This window comes from Cherax quadricarinatus, unplaced genomic scaffold, assembly GCF_038502225.1.
Source record: "Cherax quadricarinatus isolate ZL_2023a unplaced genomic scaffold, ASM3850222v1 Contig129, whole genome shotgun sequence".
NCBI classification, from domain to species: domain Eukaryota; kingdom Metazoa; phylum Arthropoda; class Malacostraca; order Decapoda; family Parastacidae; genus Cherax; species Cherax quadricarinatus.
This window is the reverse complement of record NW_027195155.1, coordinates 64,863-90,525: the sequence shown is the minus strand read 5'-3', so window position 1 is coordinate 90,525 and position 25,663 is coordinate 64,863. Positions and strand designations below refer to the sequence as shown.

The following is a 25,663-nucleotide window of genomic DNA, read 5'->3' as shown; positions in this document are numbered from 1 at the left end:
CTTACTTTTTTCCAGACTGCACTCATAGAAGAAGCAGAGGTGATGGTGGAAACATAGTCTCGCCAACAAGTGCGTTTAGCTTCACGGATGACACGGCGAGCGATCGCACGCTTCTGCTTAAAATCAACAAGTCTCTCAGCGGTTCTATTGTACCGGTACCTGCCCCATGCAGCACGTTTCAAACGTACTGCACGAGCACAAGCAGGAGACCACCAAGGCACGCACTTCTGAGAATGCCTGCCTGAGGTTTGGGGTATAGAATGAGAAGCTGCGGTATAAACTGATGTCGAGAAGATGTGTAGGAGCTCATCAATGGAGGATGAAGAAGGAACCTCACTAAAAGCAGTGAGGTGTGAGTAAAGATCCCAATTTGCCCGATCAAATTGCCAGCGAGGGCTACGGGAAGGTGGTGAATAGGAAGGAGAAGTAAGAATGATCGGAAAATGATCGCTGTCATGTAAGTCTGGTAGAACAGACCAGGTGAAGTCTAGTGCAGTGGAGGAAGAGCAGACTGATAGATCGATGCAAGAGAGAGTATGAGTACGAGGATCAAAATGGGTGGGAGTACCCGTATTTAAAACATGGAGGGGGTGAGAGGCAAGAAAAGCCTCCAACTGAATGCCACGTGAGTCACAATGAGACCCCCCCCCAGAGGAAATGGTGGGCATTAAAATCACCAAGTAACAGAAGTGGTGGTGGTAAGGATGAAACAAGAAAGGCAAAGTCTGGGATAGAAAATGCTCGAGAAGGAGAGAGATATAAAGAACATATTGTAAACCACTTATTCAAGTGGATACGGGCTGCAGTGTAATGCAGCGAGGTATGGACAAATAGTTGACAGTACGGAATATCATTGCGTAGAAGAAGGGCACTTTCATTAAAGGTCCCATCTGAGAAAGGATCCGAAGAATACAATAAATTATAGCCTGAGATAGGTTGGAAAACAGCCGAGTGTAATTTTGGTTCTTGTAAGCAAGCACCAACAGGGGAAAACCTGGAAAGCAACATCTGAAGCTCACCCCGATTACCCCTGAGGCCGCGGATATTCCACTGTAAATAGGCCATGATTGGCGATGAAGAAAATATCAGGAATCTGTAGGTAAAGGCACCTACGGACTAGAGGGGTTAGAAAAGTCAACGTGTGGTGGCATTGGAAGATGTTCAAGTAGCGAAGGAACGGAGCGTTGCGAAGAATGGGGTTGTGAAGATGGAGGAGAGGGAAGAGAAGGAACAGGAAGTGAATCAGTGTCCATTGAAGGTTTAGTCTCTGCAATATATTCTGAAATGGCTTCAAGTGTTTCTGAATTCAAAGATGTATGGGAAACCATATTGGAGATAGGAGGAGGAGGGTGAGTAAAGATTGGGACAGTAATGGACTGTACCAAAGTAGAGGGGGAGGGAAAAGTGTAAGGGACTGGAGATGAAGTGTGGGGGGGGACAGAAGAGGTAGAAACCTGGGAGGTGACAGAAGAGGGAGAAACTTGGGAGGGGACGGGGGTGGAAGGCATAGTACGAGGAGGAGGGTGAATCTCCACACTTGTAATAGAGCCAGAGAGAGGGGAAGAACTAGGTACAGAGACTGGAAAGGTAACGTGTGGAGGTGGAAGAAGGGAAGGAAGGGGCAAAGAAGATTTGAGCAATGTGGATTTTTTGGACTTCTGAGTAGAGGGGCGATTGGTATTAGGTGTCGTACGAGGTCTTGTCGATACTGGGGCTTGTGAGGAAGGACGCGAAGATGTGAGAACAGACTGAGTTGTAGTCGGGACGTCAGAGCCAAGGACAGCAAAAGGATTAGATGCCGTAGTGGCTATGGGAGGGGTAACAACAGAGGAGGCTGCAGAAGATGGGACCCCAGAAGTGGGGGGACGTTTGGAAACACGAGAATAAGAAACACGGGGTAGTCTCCCTTGGAGGCGGAGATGAGTAACTGCCATAGCATAAGGGAGACCTTCTGCCTCTTTGAGGCAACGGATTTCACGTTCATTTAAGTAGACCTGGCAACGGCGGGAGTACGAAGGGTGAGCTTCATTACAATTAAGGCAAGATGGAGGTTGACTGCAAGATGTATTAGAATGGTTGTCGGCACCACAGACTGGGCATTCGGCCATAGATCTGCAATATTTCGCTGGGTGACCAAAACGCCAGCAATTTCTACATTGTTGCGGTGTAGGTATCACCTTTCGAACTTGTAACCGATGTCCCGCGACATATACAGAGGACGGGAGTTCTCGGCTGTCAAAAGTTAAACGAGCCACATTGCAAGGGTAACGTCTCCGCCCCCGGGCAGGAAGGACATAAGTGTCTACTTTGAGGATTGGGAGATCCTGGAGTTCCAGCTGTTCAAAAATGTCATTGCCACATGACTGGAAATTCTGTTGGACTATGGTATGGGGCAGAATGACAGTACCACTACAAGAATTGAGAGAAAGATGTTTTTCAATAGTGATAGGAGTAGTATCGATATTCGAAAGGAGAGAAAGATCATGAGCTTGGGTAGCATTCTGGACAGTGACGATGAGTGTACCGCTCTTGAGAGCATGAAATGAAATATCTCTACCAACATGGTGTAGGAGCGCTTTGCCAATACTATGGTCAGAAAGATAGGCAGAAGAAGTCGGCCTTAAAGTAAAGAATTTAGTCCATTGTGTGGTCCGAAACCGAGCGTGGAGAAGGAGTGCATGACGTGTCGGTCTTTTCCGAGTAGAACGGGAAGGTAACGAAGTAACATCATCAGGAGATTGTCGTTGGCATTTAGGAGTGGGGCCGGAGTTGGTCCGACGTGAAATGGGCTGGCGATCCGAAAATTGCCATACCGTAGAGGGAGAGGCTGGAAGCATAGTCAAAGGAGAGTGGGGGTCAGACAAATCGAAGGAGTCAGTCGAAACCCTGGTACCTGAAGCGAGTGAGGAAACAGCACCAGCAAGAGGTACAGGGGCATCAGGAGTGTCCGAAGAGTGGCCAAAAACGAGGCAGGGTCAGAATGGGGTGCGGTATCAAGAAGGGGCCCGGGGGTAGTAGGTTCATGGATTGGGTTCTCCATGGTTAGGTTACTCCTTTTCTTTTTGTTTTCAAGAAAAAAAAGAAAAAAGAAAAATTAAAAAAAAAAGGGGGGAAGCAGGGAGGAATAGTTCCCAGGAGGAATGCAAGGGCTAGAAATCTCCCTCCGCGCCCAAGAGGACCTCAGCACCGCAAGTAGCGCAGATATAGCATGGAACCCATGCCATACCCTACCCTTCATGCCAGTAAATCAGCAATCCAGGATAGCAACCTCACATATGCTGAGCTACCTCGGTGGACAAAAGAGAGGGCGGCTGGATATCCGCCACAAAGCATACCTCCATCAGCCACCACCCCCGGAATCTGAAAGGTGGCTTCCAGAGATGCACCTGTCGCCCGAAAGACACCCAAAGCCACCCTCCGGGATACCGGAGAGGAATCGGGACATCCCCAGGCGATCCAGATTCCACGGCAAACTACACCACTGCCAAGAACCTCAACAGAATGGGATGGACCCCCGTACCCTTTCCCCTACCTAGGAACTAGCGCACCTGTGGGAAAAATCCCAAAGGCCAAAAAGAGGCAGGGCAAAAGAGAGGGGTGGGGAGGAGGAGGAAAGGAAAAAGGGGAGGATGGGATAGGGAAGGGGGGATTGGGGGGTAATTAGGTTCGGTCTGAGGAAGGAGACCGACAGGTCTAATTCCTCAGACCAAGAGCCTCTTCACCATGCCAAGGAGCCCCCCCCACCTTGAAGAGGTCTGGAGGCCCAGAGGGTACGTGTGTGTCCTGGGGGATACCTGGGTGCCCAGGGGACACACCTGGATATCCAGTGGGATAGCAGGGTCCCCAGGAGTTACCTGGATGTACCAGGATACTTGGGTGTCCAGAGGGATACGTGGGGCATTGAGAGGGATGAGAGTTATCCAGGGGGATACCTGGGTGTGCAGGGGAATACTTGGGTATCTAAGGGCATATGTGGTATGGGGATACCTTGTTATCCAGGATATACCTGAGTATCACTTGGGATACTTCATTGCCACTGGGGATACAAGGTTTTTCTGAGGGATACCTGTACAACCAAAGAGACTCGGGTACAGAAGGGATACCTGGATGTTATGGGGATATCTGGTTATCATAGGGATACCTGGGAATCCAGGGGAATACCTAGAGTATCAAGGGGGATACCTGGGTGTTATGGGGATATCTGGTTATCATAGGGATACCTGGGAATCCAGGGGAATACCTAGAGTATCAAGGGGGATACAGAGTATATAGGGGACACCCTTGTATCCAAGGAGATAACTAGGCACCAATGGAGATACCTGTGTCAAGGGGATACCCAGGATATCCAGGGAGGATACCTATACCCCTTAGTGATACTTGGGTGTCCATGGGGATACATGGGTGTCTAGGGGATACCCAGGCATCCTGAAAGATACCTGGGTATCCAGGAGATACCTGGTTATCCATTAGATAAGTAGGTATCCCCTGTTAAGAGTAATATCTAGGTATCCTTTCTGTTAAATACCTAGGTATCCTTCCTGATTTAGTACCTGGGTATCCCATTAGAGTAATACCTGAGCATCTAACTAATATGACCCCAAGTGAACACTGGGTTCCCTAGAGTGCACCAGTACAGCCCCAGGGGGTGCCCCAAACCCTCACAGGCTCTGTAGTGGGGCGTTTCCCCTCTGGTTGGCACTGGCGCCACAAGAGGACAAATGAAACAACTTTGAAATGTAAGTGGAAAATTATTTTTATGGTTGTGGGACGAACACTTGACCCATAAGGGCCAGAGTTCCCCATGGGTATGGCAGACTCGCTCGCATCGACTGGTGGGGGGTTGAAATTGATGGATTTTAGCATCAGGTGAGTTAGCTGTTGGTGGTTGATGGTGGAAGCGGCAATGGCCGGCACCGGCGCCACATGTGGGACACTCGTTTGGTCGCCGGATGGCATCTGTCAGTTGTTCCACTGGCATCTGTTGGATCCACATCAGAGGAATTGACTTCAGAGTTGAACGGCAGCATTCCATTGGTTTCCATGTTGTTGGCGATGGTAGCACCAGGGTGTCCGCCGGAGGCTTCCATCCCTTGGTCAGCAGACAAGCGGCGAATGGCAGGGTCATCAGCAGGTGGGTTATCGCTCATGATGACCTGGAGACACTGCTCGACTAGCTGGTCGGCCAATGTTGGCTTGACATCAATCTCCGCCGCACGGCAGTGGGTGTCCACAATGTCCTCAATCAACCGGGTCAGCACGGCCGCTGGCGTCACCCCAGTGGATGGACTGACCCTCAATTCATCATCTGCCATATCCATCCGTCCCTTCAAACCTGCTTTATGCTGGAATTGATGAAGGTCACCACTAGCTGCTCTATTTCCAGTGACATGATTGAGTCTTTTCCACTGGAAATCGCTGCTTGGCATATTCATGCCGGCAAACTGAGTTTTCACTCCATCCAACAACTTGCTGCTCACTTCAGCAGATGATCCAAGGGCATCGTCGCTTCCATCATGTGAAGAACGTGTTCTGCCAGCACTACGGAGGCCATAGGGCTTCCCACTGCCTCTCAAATCAGGAAATTTACCAATTTGATTGCAGAAATTTGATTTTGAAGGCCAGCTATCTCTAAATTTCTCAAAATCATTGACATTGTTTGATTTTGAAAACTGGCCATCTCCATTTTCAAATTTCTCAAAATCGTTGTTTGATTTTAAAGGCCGGCCATCTCCATTTTCAAATTTCTCAAAATAATCAAGGCTGTTTGAAGGGCGGTCAATTTCCACTTCAAAATCACTGTCAAGGTCCTCGATCTTGCAAACCACTGCCGTGTCATTAACTGGGTGACCTCGCTCGACTTGGTTGGGTTGCCATGGCTTCCTTGGGCCTTGACGACCAGCCACCACAGCTGCCAGGTCATGCAGTGCCTCGACTGCCACCCGGCGGCACTCGTCTGGGCATGCCAACCCCAGGCCAAGCAGTACCTCAACCAGCGCCTGGCGGTGCGACTCCACATGCTTCTTGAGGGAGTAGGAGTCGGTCGAGGGCCGGGTGCAGAGAGGACAGTACAACAATCCATCACCAGTGTGCTTGCGCATGTGGTAGTTGAGCTTCTGGCGCTTGGAGAAGCTGGTGCCACACAGGTGGCACCGGCAGCGCTCAGCACCAGTGTGCACCCGGATGTGGCTGTTGCAAGCAGACTTGTCACCAAAGCGCTTGCTGCAGAAGGTGCACTGGTATGGCTTCTCGCCTGCAAGCAATGCAACAAGTCAGATTTGCAGAAAATTTAAGTGTAGATATACAGGGTGTTTCAAAACGATGAGCTCAATTTCAAATCAGTTTGCCTTGAAAATGAGTCCATCATTCTGAAACACTGTATATACAGAAGGGCAGGTGCCTAAGGGAAGAGAAGTGGCAATGGAATGATGAGGAAAAAAGCGCATAAGGGATGGAAATTGCAACACAATGTCTCAGACATGATCTATTGTGAATATTTAGTTGAATATAAATACAGGAGGGTAGGTGCCTGAGGGAAGAGGTGCAACCAGTGGAATGATGTGACAAGAGCATTAGGGAACTAGAAACATGTTTCAGATATATATTTAGAAAATTTGCTTTACAGCCAAGAACCAAACCTGCTGTGTAAGTGGGGCCGTCATGTAAGCTTAAAATAAAGGCCGGTGCCTGAAGGAGAAGGAAGAACCAGTGGAATGAGGTGGAAAGAGCAAAATGAGTGAAAAAGTCATGAAGTGAGATGTTTTACAAATTAGAATTGATATTAAAAGGGTAAAAGAGCTGGAGGAGTGTAGAAGAGCAAATAAGAGAGCGGGCAAGGCCCTGTCAACAAATTCTGCTGATAATAAGAACATGTTTTGGAAATTAATAGGCTGAATAGGCCTAGAGAATGAAATGGAAAAGGGGAGATAGGATATAGAGGTATTGGGAAGATGGGGAGAATATATTGAGGAACTGTAAAGATAAGGAAGCTGTGATTTTGTACATTGGACATGGAGGTGTAACATCTCTTAGGAGCAAGGAAAAGGCAGTTGTGAATGTGGCAGTGTGTTTCTGAGAGTGTGGCGGCGTGTTAGTGTTCATGAGGCTGTGTGAGTGTGGCAGTGTGTTTCTGAGAGTGTGGCAGCGTGTTAGTGTTCATGAGGCTGTGTGAGTGTGGCAGTATGTTAGACAGTGTTTGTGAAGCTATGTGTGAGTGGCAGTGTGTTAGTGTGTGTGAGACTGTGTGAGTGTGGGAGTGTGTTAGACAGTGTGTGAGACTGTGTGAGTGTGGGAGTGTGTTAGACAGTGTGTGAGACTGTGTGAGTGTGGCAGTGTGTTAGACTGTGTGTGTGAGGCTGCGTGAGTGTGGCAGTGTGTCAGACTGTGTGAGTGTGGCAGTGTGTTAGTGTGTGTGAGGCTGTGAGAGTGTGGCAGTGTGTTAGTGTGTGTGAGGCTGTGTGACTATGGCAGTGTGTTAGTGTTTGTGAAGCTGTATGTGATAGTGTGTTAGCATGTGTGAGGCTATGAGTGTGGCAGTGTGTTAAGACAGTGTGTGTGTGAGTGTGGCAGTGTGTTAGACAGTATGTGTGAGGCTGTGTGTGGCAGTGTGTTAAGACAGTGTGTGTGTGTGTGTGTGTGTGTGTGTGTGTGTGTGTGTGTGTGTGTGTGTGTGTGTGTGTGTGTGTGTGTGTGTGTGTGTGTGTGTGTGTGTGTGTGTGTGCGTGTGTGTGTGCGTGTGTGTGTGTGTGTCAGTGTGTTAGACAGTGTGTAGGCCAAGTGAACAGTATGTACACAGCTGTAAGGATTTAAAAGAGGCCTATGATAGTCTGGATAGAGAAGTGTGATAGGTTAGAGAAAGCAGTCAAGAGAATTTTTATTATGGGCCTAGGCTTAGGCTGTGCAAGAGTGGGAGATTATTTCCCTAGTGAAAGTAGGCCTTAGGCTGTGATCTGTGTTGTACATTGGTAGTAAAGAGGTACAAACCTTTACCCACTTAAAAAAAAAACAGTGGTTTTACAAGTCTGTGGCTTTGACACCCTGCATCCTCACCTGTGTGCGTTCTAATGTGTCGCTTCAGGTTGGAGTTCTGGACGAAAGTCTTCGGACAGAATGGACAAGGCAGTCTGGGACCATCATGGATCAGCAGGTGTTCACGCAGACTGTCACGGCGCTGTACGACAACGACGGTGGTCAGTATGATAGTACCAGGGCTAGTATACTAGTACCAGGGCTAGAATGATAGTACCAGGGCTAGTATTATAGTACCAGGGCTAGTATTATAGTACCACGGCTAGTATGCTAGTACTAGGGCTAGTATGCTAGTACCAGGGCTAGTATGATAGCACCAGGGCTAGTATGCTAGTACCAGGGCTAGTATGCTAGTACCAGGGCTAGTATGATAGTACCAGGGCTAGTATGCTAGTACCAGGGCTAGTATGATAGTACCAGGGCTAGTATGCTACTACCAGGACTAGTATGATAGAATCAGGGCTAGTATAATAGTACCAGGGCTAGTATGATAGTACCAGGGCTAGTATGATAGTATCAGGGCTAGTATTATAGTATCAGGGCTAGTATAATAGTACCAGGGCTAGTATAATAGTACCAGGGCTAGTATGATAGTATCAGAGTTAGTAGGATAGTATCAGGGCTAGTATGATAGTATCAGGACTAGTATGATAGTATCAGGGCTAGTATGATAGTACAAGGGCTAGTATGATAGTATCAGGGCTAGTATGATAGTATCAGGACTAGTATCATAGTATCAGGGCTAGTATGATAGTACCAGGGCTAGTATGATAGTACCAGGGCTAGTATGATAGTACCAGGGCTAGTATGATAGTACCAGGGCTAGTAAGATAGTATCAGGGCTAGTATGATAGTATCAGAGTTAGTAGGATAGTATCAGGGCTAGTATGATAGTATCAGGGCTAGTATGATAGTATCAGGGCTAGTATGATAGTACCAGGGCTAGTATGATAGTACCAGGGCTAGTATGATAGTATCAGGGCTAGTATGATAGTATCAGGGCTAGTATGATAGTATCAGGGCTAGTACATATGATAGTATCAGGGCTAGTATGATAGTACCAGGGCTAGTATGATAGTACCAGGTCTAGTATGATAGTATCAGAGTTAGTAGGATAGTACCAGGGCTAGTATGATAGTATCAGAGTTAGTAGGATAGTACCAGGGCTAGTATGATAGTACCAGGGCTAGTATGATAGTACCAGGGCTAGTATGATAGTATCAGAGTTAGTAGGATAGTACCAGGGCTAGTATGATAGTATCAGGTCTAGTATGATAGTATCATAGTAGGATAATACCAGGGCTAGTATGATAGTATCAGGGCTAGTATGATAGTATCAGGTCTAGTATGATAGTATCAGGGCTAGTATGATAGTATCAGGGCTAGTATGATAGCATCAGGGCTAGTATGATAGTATCAGGTCTAGTATGATAGCATCAGAGTTAGTAGGATAGTACCAGGGCTAGTATGATAGTATCAGAGTTAGTAGGATAGTACCAGGGGTAGTATGATAGTATCAGGGCTAGTATGATAGTATCAGAGTTAGTAGGATAGTACCAGGGCTAGTATGATAGTACCAGGGCTAGTATGATAGTATCAGAGTTAGTAGGATAGTACCAGGGCTAGTATGATAGTATCAGGGCTAGTATGATAGTATCAGAGTTAGTAGGATAGTACCAGGGCTAGTATGATATTATCAGAGTAAGTAGGATAGTACCAGGGCTAGTATGATAGTACCAGGGCTAGTATGATAGTATCAGAGTTAGTAGGATAGTACCAGGGCTAGTATGATAGTACCAGGGCTAGTATGATAGTATCAGAGAAGTAGGATAGTACCAGGGCTAGTATGATAGTACCAGGGCTAGTATGATAGTATCAGAGTTAGTAGGATAGTACCAGGGCTAGTATGATAGTACCAGGGCTAGTATGATAGTATCAGGGCTAGTATGATAGTATCAGAGTTAGTAGCATAGTATCAGGGCTAGTATGATAGTACCAGGGCTAGCATGATAGTATCAGAGTTAGTAGGATAGCATCAGGGCTAGTATGATAGTACCAGGGCTAGTATGATAGTATCAGGGCTAGTATGATAGTATCAGAGTAAGTAGGATAGTATCAGGGCTAGTATGATAGTACCAGGGCTAGCATGATAGTATCAGAGTTAGTAGGATAGTATCAGGGCTAGTATGATAGTACCAGGGCTAGTATGATAGTATCAGAGTTAGTAGGATAGTACCAGGGCTAGAATGAGAGTATCAGAGTTAGTAGGATAGTACCAGGGCTAGTATGATAGTATCATAGTAGGATAGTACCAGGGCTAGTATGATACTATCAGAGTTAGTAGGATAGTACCAGGGCTAGTATGATAGTATCATGGCTAGTATGATAGTATCAGAGTTAGTAGGATAGTACCAGGGCTAGTATGATAGTATCATAGTAGGATAGTACCAGGGCTAGTATGATACTATCAGAGTTAGTAGGATAGTACCAGGGCTAGTATGATAGTATCATGGTTAGTATGATAGTATCAGGGCTAGTATACTAGTACCAGGGCTAGTATGATAGTACCAGGGCTAGTATGATAGTATCAGGGCTAGTATGATAGTATCAGGGCTAGTATGATAGTATCAGGGCTAGTATGATAGTATCAGGGCTAGTATGACAGTATCAGGGCTAGTACGTATGATAGTACCAGGGCTAGTATGATAGTATCAGGGCTAGTATGATAGTATCAGGGTTAGTATGATAGTATTAGGGTTAGTATGACAGTATCAGGGCTAGTACGTATGATATTATCAGGGCTAGTATGATAGTACCAGGGCTAGTATGATAGTACCAGGGCTAGTATGATAGTATCAGGGCTATGATAGTACCAGGGCTAGTATGATAGTACCAAGGCTAGTATGATAGTATCAGGGCTATGATAGTACCAGGGCTAGTATGATAGTACCAGGGCTAGTATGATACTACCATGGTTGAATGATAGTACCAGGGCAAGAATGATAGTACCAGCACTAGAATGATAGTATCAGGGCTAGTATGATAGTACCAGGGCTAGTATGATAGTACCAGGGCTAGTATGATAGTATCAGGGCTATGATAGTACCAGGGCTAGTATGATAGTACCAGGGCTAGTATGATAGTACCAGGGCTAGTATGATAGTATCAGGGCTATGATAGTACCAGGGCTAGTATGATAGTACCAGGGCTAGAATGATACTACAATGGTTGAATGATAGTACCAGGGCAAGAATGATAGTACCAGGGCAAGAATGATAGTACCAGGGCTAGAATGAGAGTACAAAGGCTAGAATGATAGTACCAGGGTTAGGATAATAGTATCAGGGCTAGAATGATAGTACCAGGGTTAGGATAATAGTATCAGGGCTAGAATGATAGTACCAGGGTTAGGATGATAGTATCAGGGCTAGAATGATAATACCAGGGCTAGAATGATAGTATCAGGGCGAGGATGATAGTACCACGGCTAGAATGATAGTATCAGGGGTAGAATGGTGGTATCAGGGCTAGAATGATACTACCAAGGCTAGAATGATAGTACTATGGCTAGAATGATAGTACTATGGCTAGAATGATAGTACCAGGGCTAGAATGAGAGTACCAGGGCTAGAATAATACTACCAGGGCAAGAATGATAGTACAAAGGCTAGAATGATAGTACCAGGGCTAGAATGATAGTACAAGGGTTAGCATAATATTATCAGGGCTAGAATGATAATACCAGGGCTAGAATGACAGTACCAGGGTTAGGATGATAGTACCAGGGCTAGAATGATAGTACCAGGGATAGAATAATAGTACCACAGTTAGGATGATAGTATCAGAGCTAGAATGATAGTACCAGGGTTAGGATGATAGTATCAGGGCTAGAATGATGGTACCAGGGCTAGAATGACACTACCAAAGCTATAATGATAGTACTACAGCTAGAATGATAGTAACAGGGCTATAATGATAATATCAGGTAGAGAATGATACTATCAGGGCTAGAATGATAGAACCATGGGTAGAATGATAGTACTAGGGCTAGAATGATAGTACCAGGGCTAGAATGATACTACCAAGCCTAGAATGATAGTACCAGGCTAGAATGATACTACCAAGGCTAGAATGATAGTACCATTGGTAGAATGATACTACCATAGGTAGAATGATAGTACCAGGGGTAGAATGATAGTACCATGGGTAGAATGATACTACCATAGGTAGAATGATAGTACCAGGGGTAGAATGATAGTACCATGGGTAGAATGATAGTACCATGGGTAGAATGATAGTACCAGGGGTAGAATGTAGTACCAGGGGTAGAATGATAGTACCATGGGTAGAATGATAGTACCATGGGTAGAATGATAGTACCAGGGGTAGAATGTAGTACCAGGGGTAGAATGATAGTACCATGGGTAGAATGATAGTACCAGGGGTAGAATGACAGTACCATGGGTAGAATGATACTACCATGGGTAGAATGATAGTACCAGGTGTAGAATGATACTACCATGGGTAGAATGATAGTACCAGGGGTAGAATGATAGTACCAGGGGTAGAATGATAGTACCAGGGGTAGAATGATAGTTCCAGGGGTAGAATGATAGTACCAGGGGTAGAATGATACTACCATGGGTAGAATGATAGTACCTGGGATAGAATGATAGTACCAGGGGTAGAATGATAGTACCAGGGGTAGAATGATAGTACCAGGGGTAGAATTATAGTACCATGGGTAGAATGATACTACCATGGGTAGAATGATAGTACCAGGGGTAGAATGATAGTACCAGGGGTAGAATGATAGTACCAGGGGTAGAATGATAGTACCAGGGGTAGAATACTACCATGGGTAGAATGATAGTACCAGGGGTAGAATGATAGTACCAGGGGTAGAATGATAGTACCAGGGGTAGAATGATAGTACCAGGTGTAGAATGATAGTACCAGGGGTAGAATGATACTACCATGGGCAGAATGATACTACCATGGGTAGAATGATAGTACCAGGGGTAGAATGATAGTACCAGGGGTAGAATGATAGTACCAGGGGTAGAATGATACTACCATGGGTAGAATGATAGTACCAGGGGTAGAATGATAGTACCAGGGGTAGAATGATAGTACCAGGGGTAGAATGATACTACCATGGGTAGAATGATAGTACCATGGGTAGAATGATAGTACCAGGGGTAGAATGATACTACCAGGGGTAGAATGATAGTACCATGTGTAGAATGATAGTACCAGGGGTAGAATGATAGTACCAGGGGTAGAATGATAGTACCATGGGTAGAATGATAGTACCATGGGTAGAATGATAGTACCAGGGGTAGAATGATAGTACCAGGGGTAGAATGATAGTACCAGGGGTAGAATGATAGTACCAGGGGTAGAATGATAGTATGGAAATAAATGGTACACAGTACCGACACAATGGAAATATAAACACACATGCAATATAATATTATTCTTTATTAACAACGCACCTTCCAGCCCAGGTAGATCTGTGTGTGACTTGATAAAGCCCACTGTGTGGGCGAAACGTTGTTAATAAAGGATCACATTATACTGCATATGTGTTTATATTTCCAGAATGATAGTATCATGGCTAGAATGATAGTAATAGTGCTAGAATGATACTACAAAGGCTAGAATGATAGTATCATGGCCAGAATGATGGTACCAGGGCAAGAATGACAGTACCAGGGCTAGAATGATATTACCATTGCTACAATGATAGTACCATGGCTAGAATGATAGAACAATGGCTAGAATGATATATAACTCACAATACCCTGGCTAGAATGATAGAACAATGGCTAGAATGATATATAACTCACAATACCCTGGCTAGAATGATAGAACTATGGCTAGAATATATAACCCACAATACCCTGGCTAGAATGATAGAAGTATGGTTAGAATATAAAACCCACAATACCCTGGCTAGAATGATAGAACCATGGCTAGAATGATATATAACCCACAATACCCTGGCTAGAATGATAGAACCATGGCTAGAATGATATATAACCCACAATGCCATGGCTAGAATGATAGAACCATGGTTAGAATGAAATATAACCCAAAATACCCTGGCTAGAATAATAGAACCATTGCTAGAATTATATATAACCCACAATACCATGGCTAGAATGATAGAACCATGGTTAGAATGATATATAACCCACAATACCCCGGCTAGAATAATAGAACCATTGCCAGAATGGTATATAACCTACAATACCATGGCTAGAATGACAGAACAGCAGCAGTGGCAGCAGAGGCAGCAAGGTCTGTCATTTTTTTTCACCAGGCAGAGTCCATCAACGCTTCTATGATGGCCTAATTGCAATCATAACTGCACTAACACACGTAGAACCCAGCAAACCGAGAAATTACCGATTGAAGCGAAGACCGCCCCACAACCTCCAAGCACAGCCCCGCTGCCAGACGACTACCTACTCCAAGCTCTTAACTAATTCAGTTTCTTCAACCAACCACAGCAGCTCCTGTACTACTATGAGATCAACTCATAGAAGAAACAGCACTAAGAACAGCAAGGCAGCACCTAGAAACTGACAATTCCATAAGACGACCCAGCAGGACGCCAGTGCCCCATCCACCCCCCTCACCACCCAGAGCGACTTATCATCAACAACAAACATGGCCGACTCCCCCTCACCAACCAACCAAGGCGACTCGACTACAACAACACCAACCGTGACTGACTCCCTCTCTACATCTACTACCTTCATAGGATTTAACCCATCTGATACGCTCTCAGGTATGACTAATGATCCTGACACTAAAGAATTACATCACCACCCTAACGACGGATAACTTGAATCTTCATACTGAAAATATGGCCCTTCACGCAACAATAACAAACCATGAATCTAAGTTACTTCACCTTGAGAATAAGATCAATTGCCTTGAACAACAGCTAACATCAACTGGCACGACTGATTTTGGCAAGACCCTCCAAGCAGTCATAGCCAGCCACACAGATCAAATAACTTCCCTAAACACGAAGGTTGAAGATGCTATCAAGGACTGGAAAATAAATATGGATACCCAATTGAACAATTATTTTGCTTACCAAGATGATAAGGCAGAGCAACATAAGCTAGCCGATGCAGTAGTGATTAACAGTCTACTCTTTCCTAGTGAATTAAACCATACCAACTGCAAAGCTACAACTCTTCAGATCATACAAGACCAGCTACATGTTAGTGTGCCAGTGTCGGAAATAAAAGAATCACAGTTACTAGGGAACCAAGGGAGAAAAAGTGTTATGCTTAGATTTCACACACAAGACAGAAAAAGAGATCTAATAAGTTCATCTATTAAAGCAAAAAAAATATATACATAAATGAGTCTCACAAGAAAATGCCAGAATCTCCTGTACAGAGTGAGAAAACTGAAAAGTGAGAATGATAAAATTCACCAGCGCTTTGTACGTGATGGACAAATTCTAGCAAGAAAAACAAATGTAGGCCTTGTGTACTATAGTACAAATGAAAATGAACTAGCAAACTTCCTTCATGACACAAACATTACAGAATCTGACTAATATTAGTGACCAAATCTTTGTACTACGTTAGTGTATGTTATGATGCCATTATTTAATTAATCCCTGTACTATCACCTCCTGGATAGTATTTACTACCTCATTATCCAATGTGTCCCACACAGTTCTACCTTGATTGCTGGAAGTGGCCTGAAATAGGCCATGAATTGGATCAATGCCAATAGGGGGGGCTGCTGAATTCCTAGGCCCAAGGGGACCTTACATAAGTGGTAGGCCTAGGGAGGCCCTATAAGTGGTAGGCCTAGGGAGGCCCTACATAAATGGAAGGCCTAGGGAGGCTATACATAACAGTAGTAGGCCTAGGGAGGCCCTACATGACAGACAGTGCACTTACCAGGAAGGTCTTGTTACAGACGGTGCACCGGACACGGTGCTCCTGGCGGTGCTCCTTCAGCTCCTGGGCCGTGTCAAAGCACTTAGAGCACTCGTGGCACTGGTGTGCACGTACCCGGTGCACGGTACGGTAGTGTCGCATCCTGGGGAGGTACGGTGTGTTACAGTGAAGTCAGAGTGAAGTGTGGTACAGCAATATCAGGGAAATAATCCCTGGAGGCAAAACAGATGAAAAGTCACACACACACAAGACGCTGAATTTATGCAATAGACGCACCTTAAGTCAGCAGATATAGCCCCACTCCATAAAGGTGGCAGGAAAACTACAGTTAAGAACTATAGACCAATAGCTTTAACATCCTACATCATACAAGTCTCTGAAAGAGTTCTAAGAATCAGGATTGCAAACCACTTGGATTCCCAACAATTCCACAATCCAGGGCAACATGGGTTCAGAGCAGGTCGCTCCTGCCTCTCACAACTACTGGACCACTATGATATGGTCCATGATGTCGTCACTCTACTGGGAAGATTGTTCCACACATCCACAACTCTGTTCGAAAATCAGTACTTACCTATGTCCTTTCTAAATCTAAATTTATCTAACCTAAATCCATTATTTCTGGTTCTTACCTGGTTCGACACCCTCAGTACTTTATTAATATCACCTCTGTTCATGCCCATCATCCACTTATACACTTCAATGATGTCTCTCCTCATTCTACGTCTCTCCAGAGAGTGGAGATTTAAGGCTAAGTCTATCTTCATACAGGAGATTCCTTACAGAGTAAATCATTTTAGTCATTCTTCTCTGTATGTTCTACAGTGAGTCTATATCCATCCTGTAGCAAGGAGACCAAAACTGAGCAGCTTAATCTGAAGCCTCACTAGTGATGTATAGAGCTGTAAAATAACTTTCGGACTTCTGTTACTTATACTTCTTGAAATAAATCCTAGTACAGTGGACCCCCGAGTTTCGGCAGCACCAACTTTCGTGAAATTAGACTTTTGGCAAGTTTTTTCGGCAAAATCTGGCCTCGAGTTTCGTGATTAGTCTCGTGATTCGGCGACCGTCTGGTACCTGTCCGCCCGTCACCGCGCACACAAAGCCAGTCTCCCGCGCCATTCACGCTCAGTGTGCCATTGTTTACCAACAAGTGACCATCACCCCGCGGGTTCATACGTAATAATCCATTTTTTTGTGATTGCAACTGCTAAATAAGTCACCATGGGCCCAAGGAAAGCTAGTGCAAGCCCTTTGGTAAAGAAAGTGAAGAACGCGATCCAAAGGGATTTTGAAGGGTTTGAGGCAGACCCTGACCCTGAAGCTCCCAGAGCATTCAGGCAAAACAATGTCCTCAAGGCTAATTTGTGTGTGCTGTGGAGAGCAAACACTAAGGCATGGGTCACTAGGGACTTTTTCTATGACTGGTTACACCATGCATTTGCTCCCACTGTGAAAAATTACCTAATGGAAAAGAAATTGGACCTTAAGTGCCTCCTGGTATTAGACAATGCTCCTGGTCATCCTTCAGACTTGGCAGAGTGACTTTGTGGGGACATGAGCTTCATTAAGAATTGTAAATACAGTGGACCCCCGGTTTGCGATATTAATCCGTTCCTGAGAGTTCATCGTAAACCAAAATTATCGAAAAGCAAATCAATTTTCCCCATAAGAAATAATGGAAATGAAATTAATCCGTGCAAGACACCCAAAAGTATGAAAAAAAAAAATTTACCACATGAAATATTAAGTTTAATGCACACAAACTGAAGAAGACATGCACAGATTGTAGTACTCTACTAACAATAGAATACATGACACTTAACTTTAATGAAGATCTGGTGATGATTGATGGGATGGGAGGAGGGGAGAGTGTCGAACTTATTGTTTAGAAGGGGAATCCCCTTCCAATAGGACTTGAGGTAGCAAGTCCTTTTCCAGGGTTATTTCCCTTCTTCTTTTAATGCCACTAGGACCAGCTTGAGAGTCACTGGCAGCCTCACCATGCCTAATCACACTATGTATGTCACTACAATTCTTAAATCTTTCAAACCAACCTTTGCTGGCCTTAAATTCACTCACATCACCACTAGTTGCAGGCATTTTCTTTACCAAATCGTCATGCAACTGCCTAGCCTTTTCACAAATGATCACTTGAGAGATGCTATCTCCTGCTATCTGTTTTTCATTTATCCACACCAATAACAGTCTCTCAACATCTTCTAACACTTGCGGTCGCTGTTTTGCAATCACAGTTGCACCTTTTGCAACAGCAGCTTCCTTGATTGCCATTTTCCTGGTCATTATAGTAGAGATGGTTGATTGGGGTTTTGTATACAACTTGGCCAGCCCCGACACACGTACTCGACCTTCGTACTTTGCAATTATCTCTTTCTTCATTTCAATAATCATTAGCACCCTTTTTCTCAAAGGGTTGGCACTAGAAGCTTTCTTGGGGCCCATGGTGACTTATTTTGCAGAAACAAGCACCAAAAGCACTGTGATAATATGTAATGTACCGAATGTATCCTTAGATGCGAGCACACTGGCTGGCTTGTAAACACTGGCACACACGTGGACACATCTCGGACGAATTGTATACCGGGTTTTTTAACGGGAACCGAGGCAAAAATTCTGCGTTAGAATGTATCGAATACTGGATTTATCAGATACTGGTGGCATCGCAAACTGGGGGTCAACTGTATATTGCTTTATATTATTATTTGACTTAGTTATATTATTAGGTAGGATGTAACATTTATATATATTATTCAGTGCTCATAGTTCAAGTCTTGATTGTCTAACTACTGTAATTATCGCTCGTTGCTCGTTACTCTGTCTGCTTCTCTGTGTTGCTGGGCAGCAGCACGGAGTCACATGATCAGGGGGGTGATCACACCTCGCCTGGAGTAGTCTGTATGGGCTTCTCAGTCTCTTGTCTGTTTGACGTTCTTCGAACAAGATGTGCCTAGCTCTCCCTTGTTGGAAGATCATCTCTGTTGCTTTCTTCTTGTTGGTTCTGTGGAACTCTGTTCACAGAACATTGCCTAGACTTAGAGATTTTCGACGTTGTACTGAGGTTGTGTGTCACATAGACACTCTGAGAAACTCAGGTCCTGAGCTGTAGCTTCTGACCTAATGTGTACTGGTATCTGTGTAATGTCACAGTCAGGGATTTTCTTATGCTGAACTTAGATTCAGTAGTATAGGAGTTTTGTGACTTTTGTGGAGGATCTGCTGATGGTCCCTACTTAGTGTCGTTATATTATCTCTTTGTTCCTGATTCTGTGTCGCAGTTGCTCGTTATATTGTTGTTCGGCTTAACAGTCATTTTATTGTTCAAGCAAGCTGTCTGATTGCCAGGTTGGTCAAGAAGTTAGTTTGTGTGAGGACTTTTAGTCAGTCACTGGTTAAGTCTAGTCGATTCTTGAGACATAGCAAACTACTTAGAGCACTTACACACATACACACAAACTTATTTGTATATATCTGTACTATGTTAATAAATGTTAACAATGTACCAGACGGTACTTAAAAGCCATGAAGATGTGATATGAGCCTTCAGCTCTAAACTACTGTAGACGAGAGAAGTGTAGGAACTTGTATCCTATATATTCAATTGATTAATTTAATTTGATAATATACGCCTAGACAATTTTGTTACAAATAAACTTATTAAATTTTAATTTCTTTAGTTAGTAGCCTACCAGTTGAAATCCTGAAACACTATTAAATCTTACTGAATTCTAATGGATAATTGGACCAGGATACAGTGGACCCTCGACTAACGCTATTAATCCATTCCTGAGAGCTCATCGTTAGTCAAAATTATCGTTAGTCAAGTTAATTTTCCCCATAAGAAATAATGGAAATCAAATTAATCCGTGCAGGACACCCCAAAGTATGAAAAAAAAAATTGTTTTTACCACATGAAATATTAATTTTAATACACACAAACTGAAGAAGATATGCACAGTTACATGACACTTGCCTTTACTGAAGATCTGGTGATGATTGATGGGATGGGAGGAGGGGAGAGTGTGGATGGTGTTAGTGTTTAGAAGGGGAATCCCCTTCCATTAGGACTTGTGATAATATGAAATGTTCCGTTTGTATGTTTGGATGGGACCGTGGTGGCTGGCTGGCTTGTAAACACTGGCGCCCACGGGACAAGTGAGGTGCGCTCAGGCCAAAGTGGACGCGTCTCGAACGGAACGTATAGTGTTGGTCGGGTTTTTTAGCGCTAGTCGAGGCAAAATTTTTGCGTAAAAATGTATCGCTAGTCAGATTTAACATTAGACGATGCCAATGTTGGTCGAGGGTCCAATGTACTGACTACTTGTTACAAAAACCCAGTAACAGGCTGGGGGCTAGAAGGGCAGTCCTTTCTAGTATTCACTGGAGATCTCTATGATTATTAGAAATAGCATTGTTTTGTAACACACAGCTACTGCAAGCCGTGTTGGCAACCTGTACAATGACAATGTTATGGCCCATTTTAGGAAAGTCTTAAGGGAACGGGAGATACAGAGCTCTATGGACAGATTTGTTGTGCGGCAGATGTCCAGTGACTCTCAAGCTGGTCCTAGTAGCATTAACCCTTTGAGGGTCGACAGGCCCTCTCTGAGACTCGTTCTCAGGGTCGGCCAAATTTAAAAAAAAAAATAATAATTTTTTCTTATGAAAAGATAGAGAATCTTTTCCCCATCATAATGACACCAAAAGTATGAAATTTGATGGAAAACTTACGGAATTATGCTCTCTCGAAGTTAGTGGTCTCGGCGATGTTTACGCATCGGCGATTTTGCCCACTTTGAGCCCCATTTTCTGCCAATTCCACTGTACTAGTCGACAAAAAACATGAATATTTCGCTTGAACTCCATTTTTTCTACTGAATGCATGCAAGAAACCACCCATTTACCAATTTCAACTATCCAATACAGTGGTCAGAATTTAGCAATTTTGCCAATTTCACAAAAATTTCAAAAGATGCCAATTTCCGAATAGGGTCCAGAATAAACAAGACAGACATTCCTGGCACTAAAATAACATTTCCTCTGTTCATTAGTCACATCCCCAGGCCTCTCTTACATTCTTTTGCTTTCCACTTTGAATTTTTATTCTCATAAGAAATAGAAGATTTACTGTTATGCAGACTACTGCATTAGTGTGGAAATGGTACAAATAATATCAGCGCACTTGTGAAAGAATATCAGACTCACCAGCTGACGTGTACTGGATGCTTAGCATGATTTGTTTACTTCTGAACTTTGGTAAAAATCGAACATTTCTGCTACTTTGAGCTCAATTTCAAGGTACTTTTCATTGTAAAACCAGTCAAAATCATCTCAATTTCTGTAATATGTCTTCCATTCTATAAAATGAGACCAAGAAAACTAGAATACAACAATAAATACCATATGAAAATACAGTGGAAAGTCGCTGTTTTATTCCAAAAAAAACGGCCAAAGTTTTTTTTTTTCTCATTACGCACTGTGTGCTGCAGGATTATTTTTATACTGTGCACACTGACCACATAGACCCATTCTTTCATATGTAGGCCTACCAGCTTTCTCCCACTAGATTTGAGGGCGCTAGAATTTAGGTGTACTAGTACATCAAAAACCCTGGGCTGTAAGCCGTACTAGTACGGCCGAAACCCTCAAAGGGTTAAAAGAAGAAGGGAAGTAACCCCGGAAAAGGACTTGCTACCTCAAGTCCTAATGGAAGGGGATTCCCCTTCTAAACAATAACTTCGACACTCTCCCTTCCTCCCATCCCATCGGTCATCACCAGATCTTCAATAAAGGTAAGTGTCATGTATTCTATTCTTAGTAGAGTAGTAACTGTGCATATCTTCTTCAGTTTGTGTGTATTAAAATTAATATTTCATGTGGTAAAATTTTTTTTTTTCATACTTTGGGGTGTCAGGAACGGATTAATTGATTTCCATTATTTCCTATGGGGAAAATTAATTCGGCTAACAATAATTTTGGCTTACGATGAGCTCTCAGGAATGGATTAATATGATAAGGCAGGGGTCCACTGTATATGCTTCTAAACTGTTGTGTTCTGAGCACCTCTGGAAAAACAGTGATTATGTGTGAGTGAGGTGAAAGTGTTGAATGATGAAAGTATTTTCTTTTTGGGGATTTTCTTTCTTTTTGGGTCACCCTGCCTCGGTGGGTCACCCTGCTTCGGTGGGTCACCCTGCCTCGGTGGGTCACCCTGCCTCGGTGGGTCACCCTGCCTCGGTGGGTCACCCTGCCTCGGTGGGTCACCCTGCCTCGGTGGGAGACGGCTGACTTGTTAAAAAAAAAAAATACAGTATTGGTCTCACAGGCCACAAATGTTACTAGAAAAAGAAAAAAATTAGAAAAGAAAAAAGTATAAAAAACACAAAATAAAGAAATGCGATTTTGCGGAAGTTGCCGATGTTGCCGCCACTCGGTCATTTTGGGTCAACTTCCCGCCTCTATATTTCGGTAAATACTGATCAGAATTTTTTTTTTTTGCTTTATTGCCTTCACAAAAACATTATCTTTAATTCTGTAAGAAAATTTTTTTTTTTTTTCAAAATTTCTTGGACACTGGAGCACCCCTTGAAATTTTACCTCTGGATCCTGAAAGGGTTAAAATCCCCTACTATCACTACATTACTATGTCTAGAAGCCCTGACAATTTCATCTCAAAGTCTCCCTCTATCGTGATCCAATCCTGGAGGTCGGTATATTACACCTAGAATTAGTTTTTCTTGACCCTCTACAAACTCTACCCAAACAGATTCTGTTACTGCTCCATCTATTTTTATACCTGTTTTTATGCAACAATTTATATTTTCTCGAACATATAATGCAACTCCTCCCCCCTTCCCATTATATCTATCTATCCACATGGAACACCTTAAACCCCTGAATATTACACTCAGCAATCATAGCCTGATTCTTTAAATTATACCATATTTCAGTTATTGCAATGACATCAAAGTTCCCAGCCCACGCTAGCAAACGTAATTCATTAATCTTATTTCCTGCACTTCGACTGTTAGCATAAAATACAGTTATATGTTTGTTCTTCTGCACCTTTTTCCTATTCACCTTTGCTTTTACACAATTTCTGTAATTATCATTATCCAGCATTACTCAATGACTGTTATTATTAAGTTTCATATTATCAAAACCTAAGTCAATATCTCCATACTCATTATTTTTCATTTCTAAAGCCATACCTCTAACTAATCTTAGTTTAAAGTCCTAACAACACCCTCAACTGCCTCTCACAACTACTGGACCACTATGACATGGTCTTGGATGGTCACCCCTGCCTCTCACAACTACTGGACCACTATGATATGGTCTTGGATGGTCACCCCTGCCTCTCACAACTACTGGACCACTATGATATGGTCTTGGATGGTCACCCCTGCCTCTCACAATTACTGGACCACTATGATATGGTCTTGGATGGTCACTCCTGCCTCTCACAATTACTGGACCACTATGATATGGTCTTGGATGGTCACCCCTGCCTCTCACTATTGGACCACTATGATATGGTCTTGGATGGTCACCCCTGCCTCTCACAACTACTGGACCACTATGACATGGTCTTGGATGCACTGGAAAACAAACAGAATGCAGAGGCAGTATACACAGATTTTGCCAAAGTCTTTGACAAGTGTGATAATAGTGTAATAGCAAACAAAATGCATGCTAAAAGAATAAATGGCAAAGTGGGGAGATGGATCTTCAACTTTCTAACCAATCAAACACAAAGCGCAGTGGTAAACAGAGTTAAATTGGAAGCTGCCATAGTGAAGAGCTCTGTTCCACAAGGCACAGTACTCGCCCCCATCCTGTTCTTCATCCTCATATCAGACATAGACAGAGATATACACCATAGCACCGTATCATCCTTTGCGGATGATACTAGGATCTGCATGAGGCTGTCATCTGCTGAGGACGCGGTTAACCTCCAAGAAGATATAAACAAAGTTTTCCAGTAGGCAACGGTAAACAATATGATGTTCAATGAGGACAAATTCCATCTACTCCGTTATGGAAAACTGGAGGAAATAGTAACTAGAACTTAGTATTATTGCCGGCTTATCCTCTTTTTCACTTTACAGGATGTCGAGGTATAATAAGTTGATGAATTTCTAACTATTTTTCAAAGTTGATGAATTTCTATCTACTTTTCATAGGGAGTCAAGAATAACAAGAAAAATTTATGGCCTCTAATAATATATTGTTCCTTAGAACATATCACTTATAAGTTATCAGCTTTTCTCTGGTATCTTACGAGCGCAAGAATATTTACTGAGAACTATGTACATGACTTTAAGGTTTCACAAATAACCCGCACATAAAAGAGAGAAGCTTACGACGACGTTTCAGTCCGACTTGGACCATTTACAAAGTCACACAGTGTGACTTTGTAAATGGTCCAAGTCGGACTGAAACGTCGTCGTAAGCTTCTGTCTTTTATGTGCGGGTTATTTGTGTATCGTTCCAGTCACAGTATTGTGCCTTTTTTTGTTATTTAAGGTTTCATTTCCATTGACAAAAATAAAGTTACAAGTTATCCCCCGGAGATTTTCAGAACACTGGTAAATATATCAGATGTTGGACTTGGGACGTAATACAGTGGACCCTCAGTTATCGGCCGTGATCCATTCCAGAAGGTCGGCCTAAATCCGAGAAGGCTGAAAACTGAAATAATATTTCCCATAAGAATTAATGTAAATACAATTAATCTGTTCCAGACACCCAAAAAATATAAAAAAAAATACATTTTTAAAAAATTAACTATAGTTTTACATACACAAAACAATGAGAAAGAAATATAAAGTACTAATTTTAATAATGAATGAACATTACATACCTTATTGAAGACTCTTGTTGGCGTATGGAAGAAGGTGAGGAGGGGGGAGGTGGGAGGTGGGAGGTGGGAGGTGGGAGGGGGAGGTGGGAGGGGGGAGGGGGAGGGGGGAGGTGGGAGGGGGGAGGGGGGAGGTGGGAGGGGGAGGTGGGAGGGGGAGGGGGGAGGGGGAGGGGGAGGGGGAGGGGGAGGGGGGAGAGAGTATTGTTTGGAAGGGGAATCCCCCTCCATAAGGACTTCAGTTATCAAAGTTCTCTCTGGGGTTACTTTCCTTCTTTGTCTTTTACTGCCACTAAAACCAGCTTGAGTCACTGGTCCCCTGTTGCACAAAAAACTGTCCAGAGAGCTCTGTTTCTGTCATCTCTTTAAGATTTGCCTGAAGAGGGGCAAGGTTTTTTCACTGAACATGTTGAAATTAAGACACATGTGCAACATCTGGGTATCTTTATTGTAGACGTTTCGCCATCCAGTGGCTTTATCAATACAAATTCCAGGACATAACTTGAAGACAGTAGAACTATATACAGAAGATGAGGTATTATATACCATTCTTGCACAACTGAACATGTTGCATATATGACATGTTTCAGCTTGGTCAGGGTGATATTTCTCTACAAAACTTTGCAACTCACTCCACTTTGCACACATGTCCTTCATCACTGAGGAAGGCACAGTCTCCCGTCTCTCTACCTCCTCCTCTGAAGCAATTTCCTCAGCTGTGATCTGCTGCTGCTGCAGTTAAAGGTCTTGCAGCTCTTCCCTGTGGTCCTCCACAAACTCTTCCACATCCTGGTCACTCACATCCAACCCCATA

At 43.6% G+C, this 25,663-nt stretch overlaps 1 protein-coding gene across 3 annotated transcripts in view; it reads right to left on the bottom strand.

Annotated features, from left to right (window-relative positions):
* Positions 1-4,728: 4,728 nt before the first annotated feature.
* LOC128701007 (PR domain zinc finger protein 5) overlaps positions 4,729-25,663 on the bottom strand; it is an 82,398-nt gene continuing 61,463 nt past the window's right edge. For all 3 annotated transcript variants that reach the window (XM_053794559.2, XM_053794560.2, XM_053794561.2), the window contains 3 exons: positions 15,966-16,107; positions 8,047-8,167; positions 4,729-6,250 (listed from right to left, as the gene is read on the bottom strand). In XM_053794559.2, the coding sequence (XP_053650534.1) occupies positions 4,872-6,250; positions 8,047-8,167; positions 15,966-16,107 (1,642 nt within the window). In that variant the 3' untranslated portion in view covers positions 4,729-4,871. The remainder of the gene's footprint in view (positions 6,251-8,046; positions 8,168-15,965; positions 16,108-25,663) is intronic.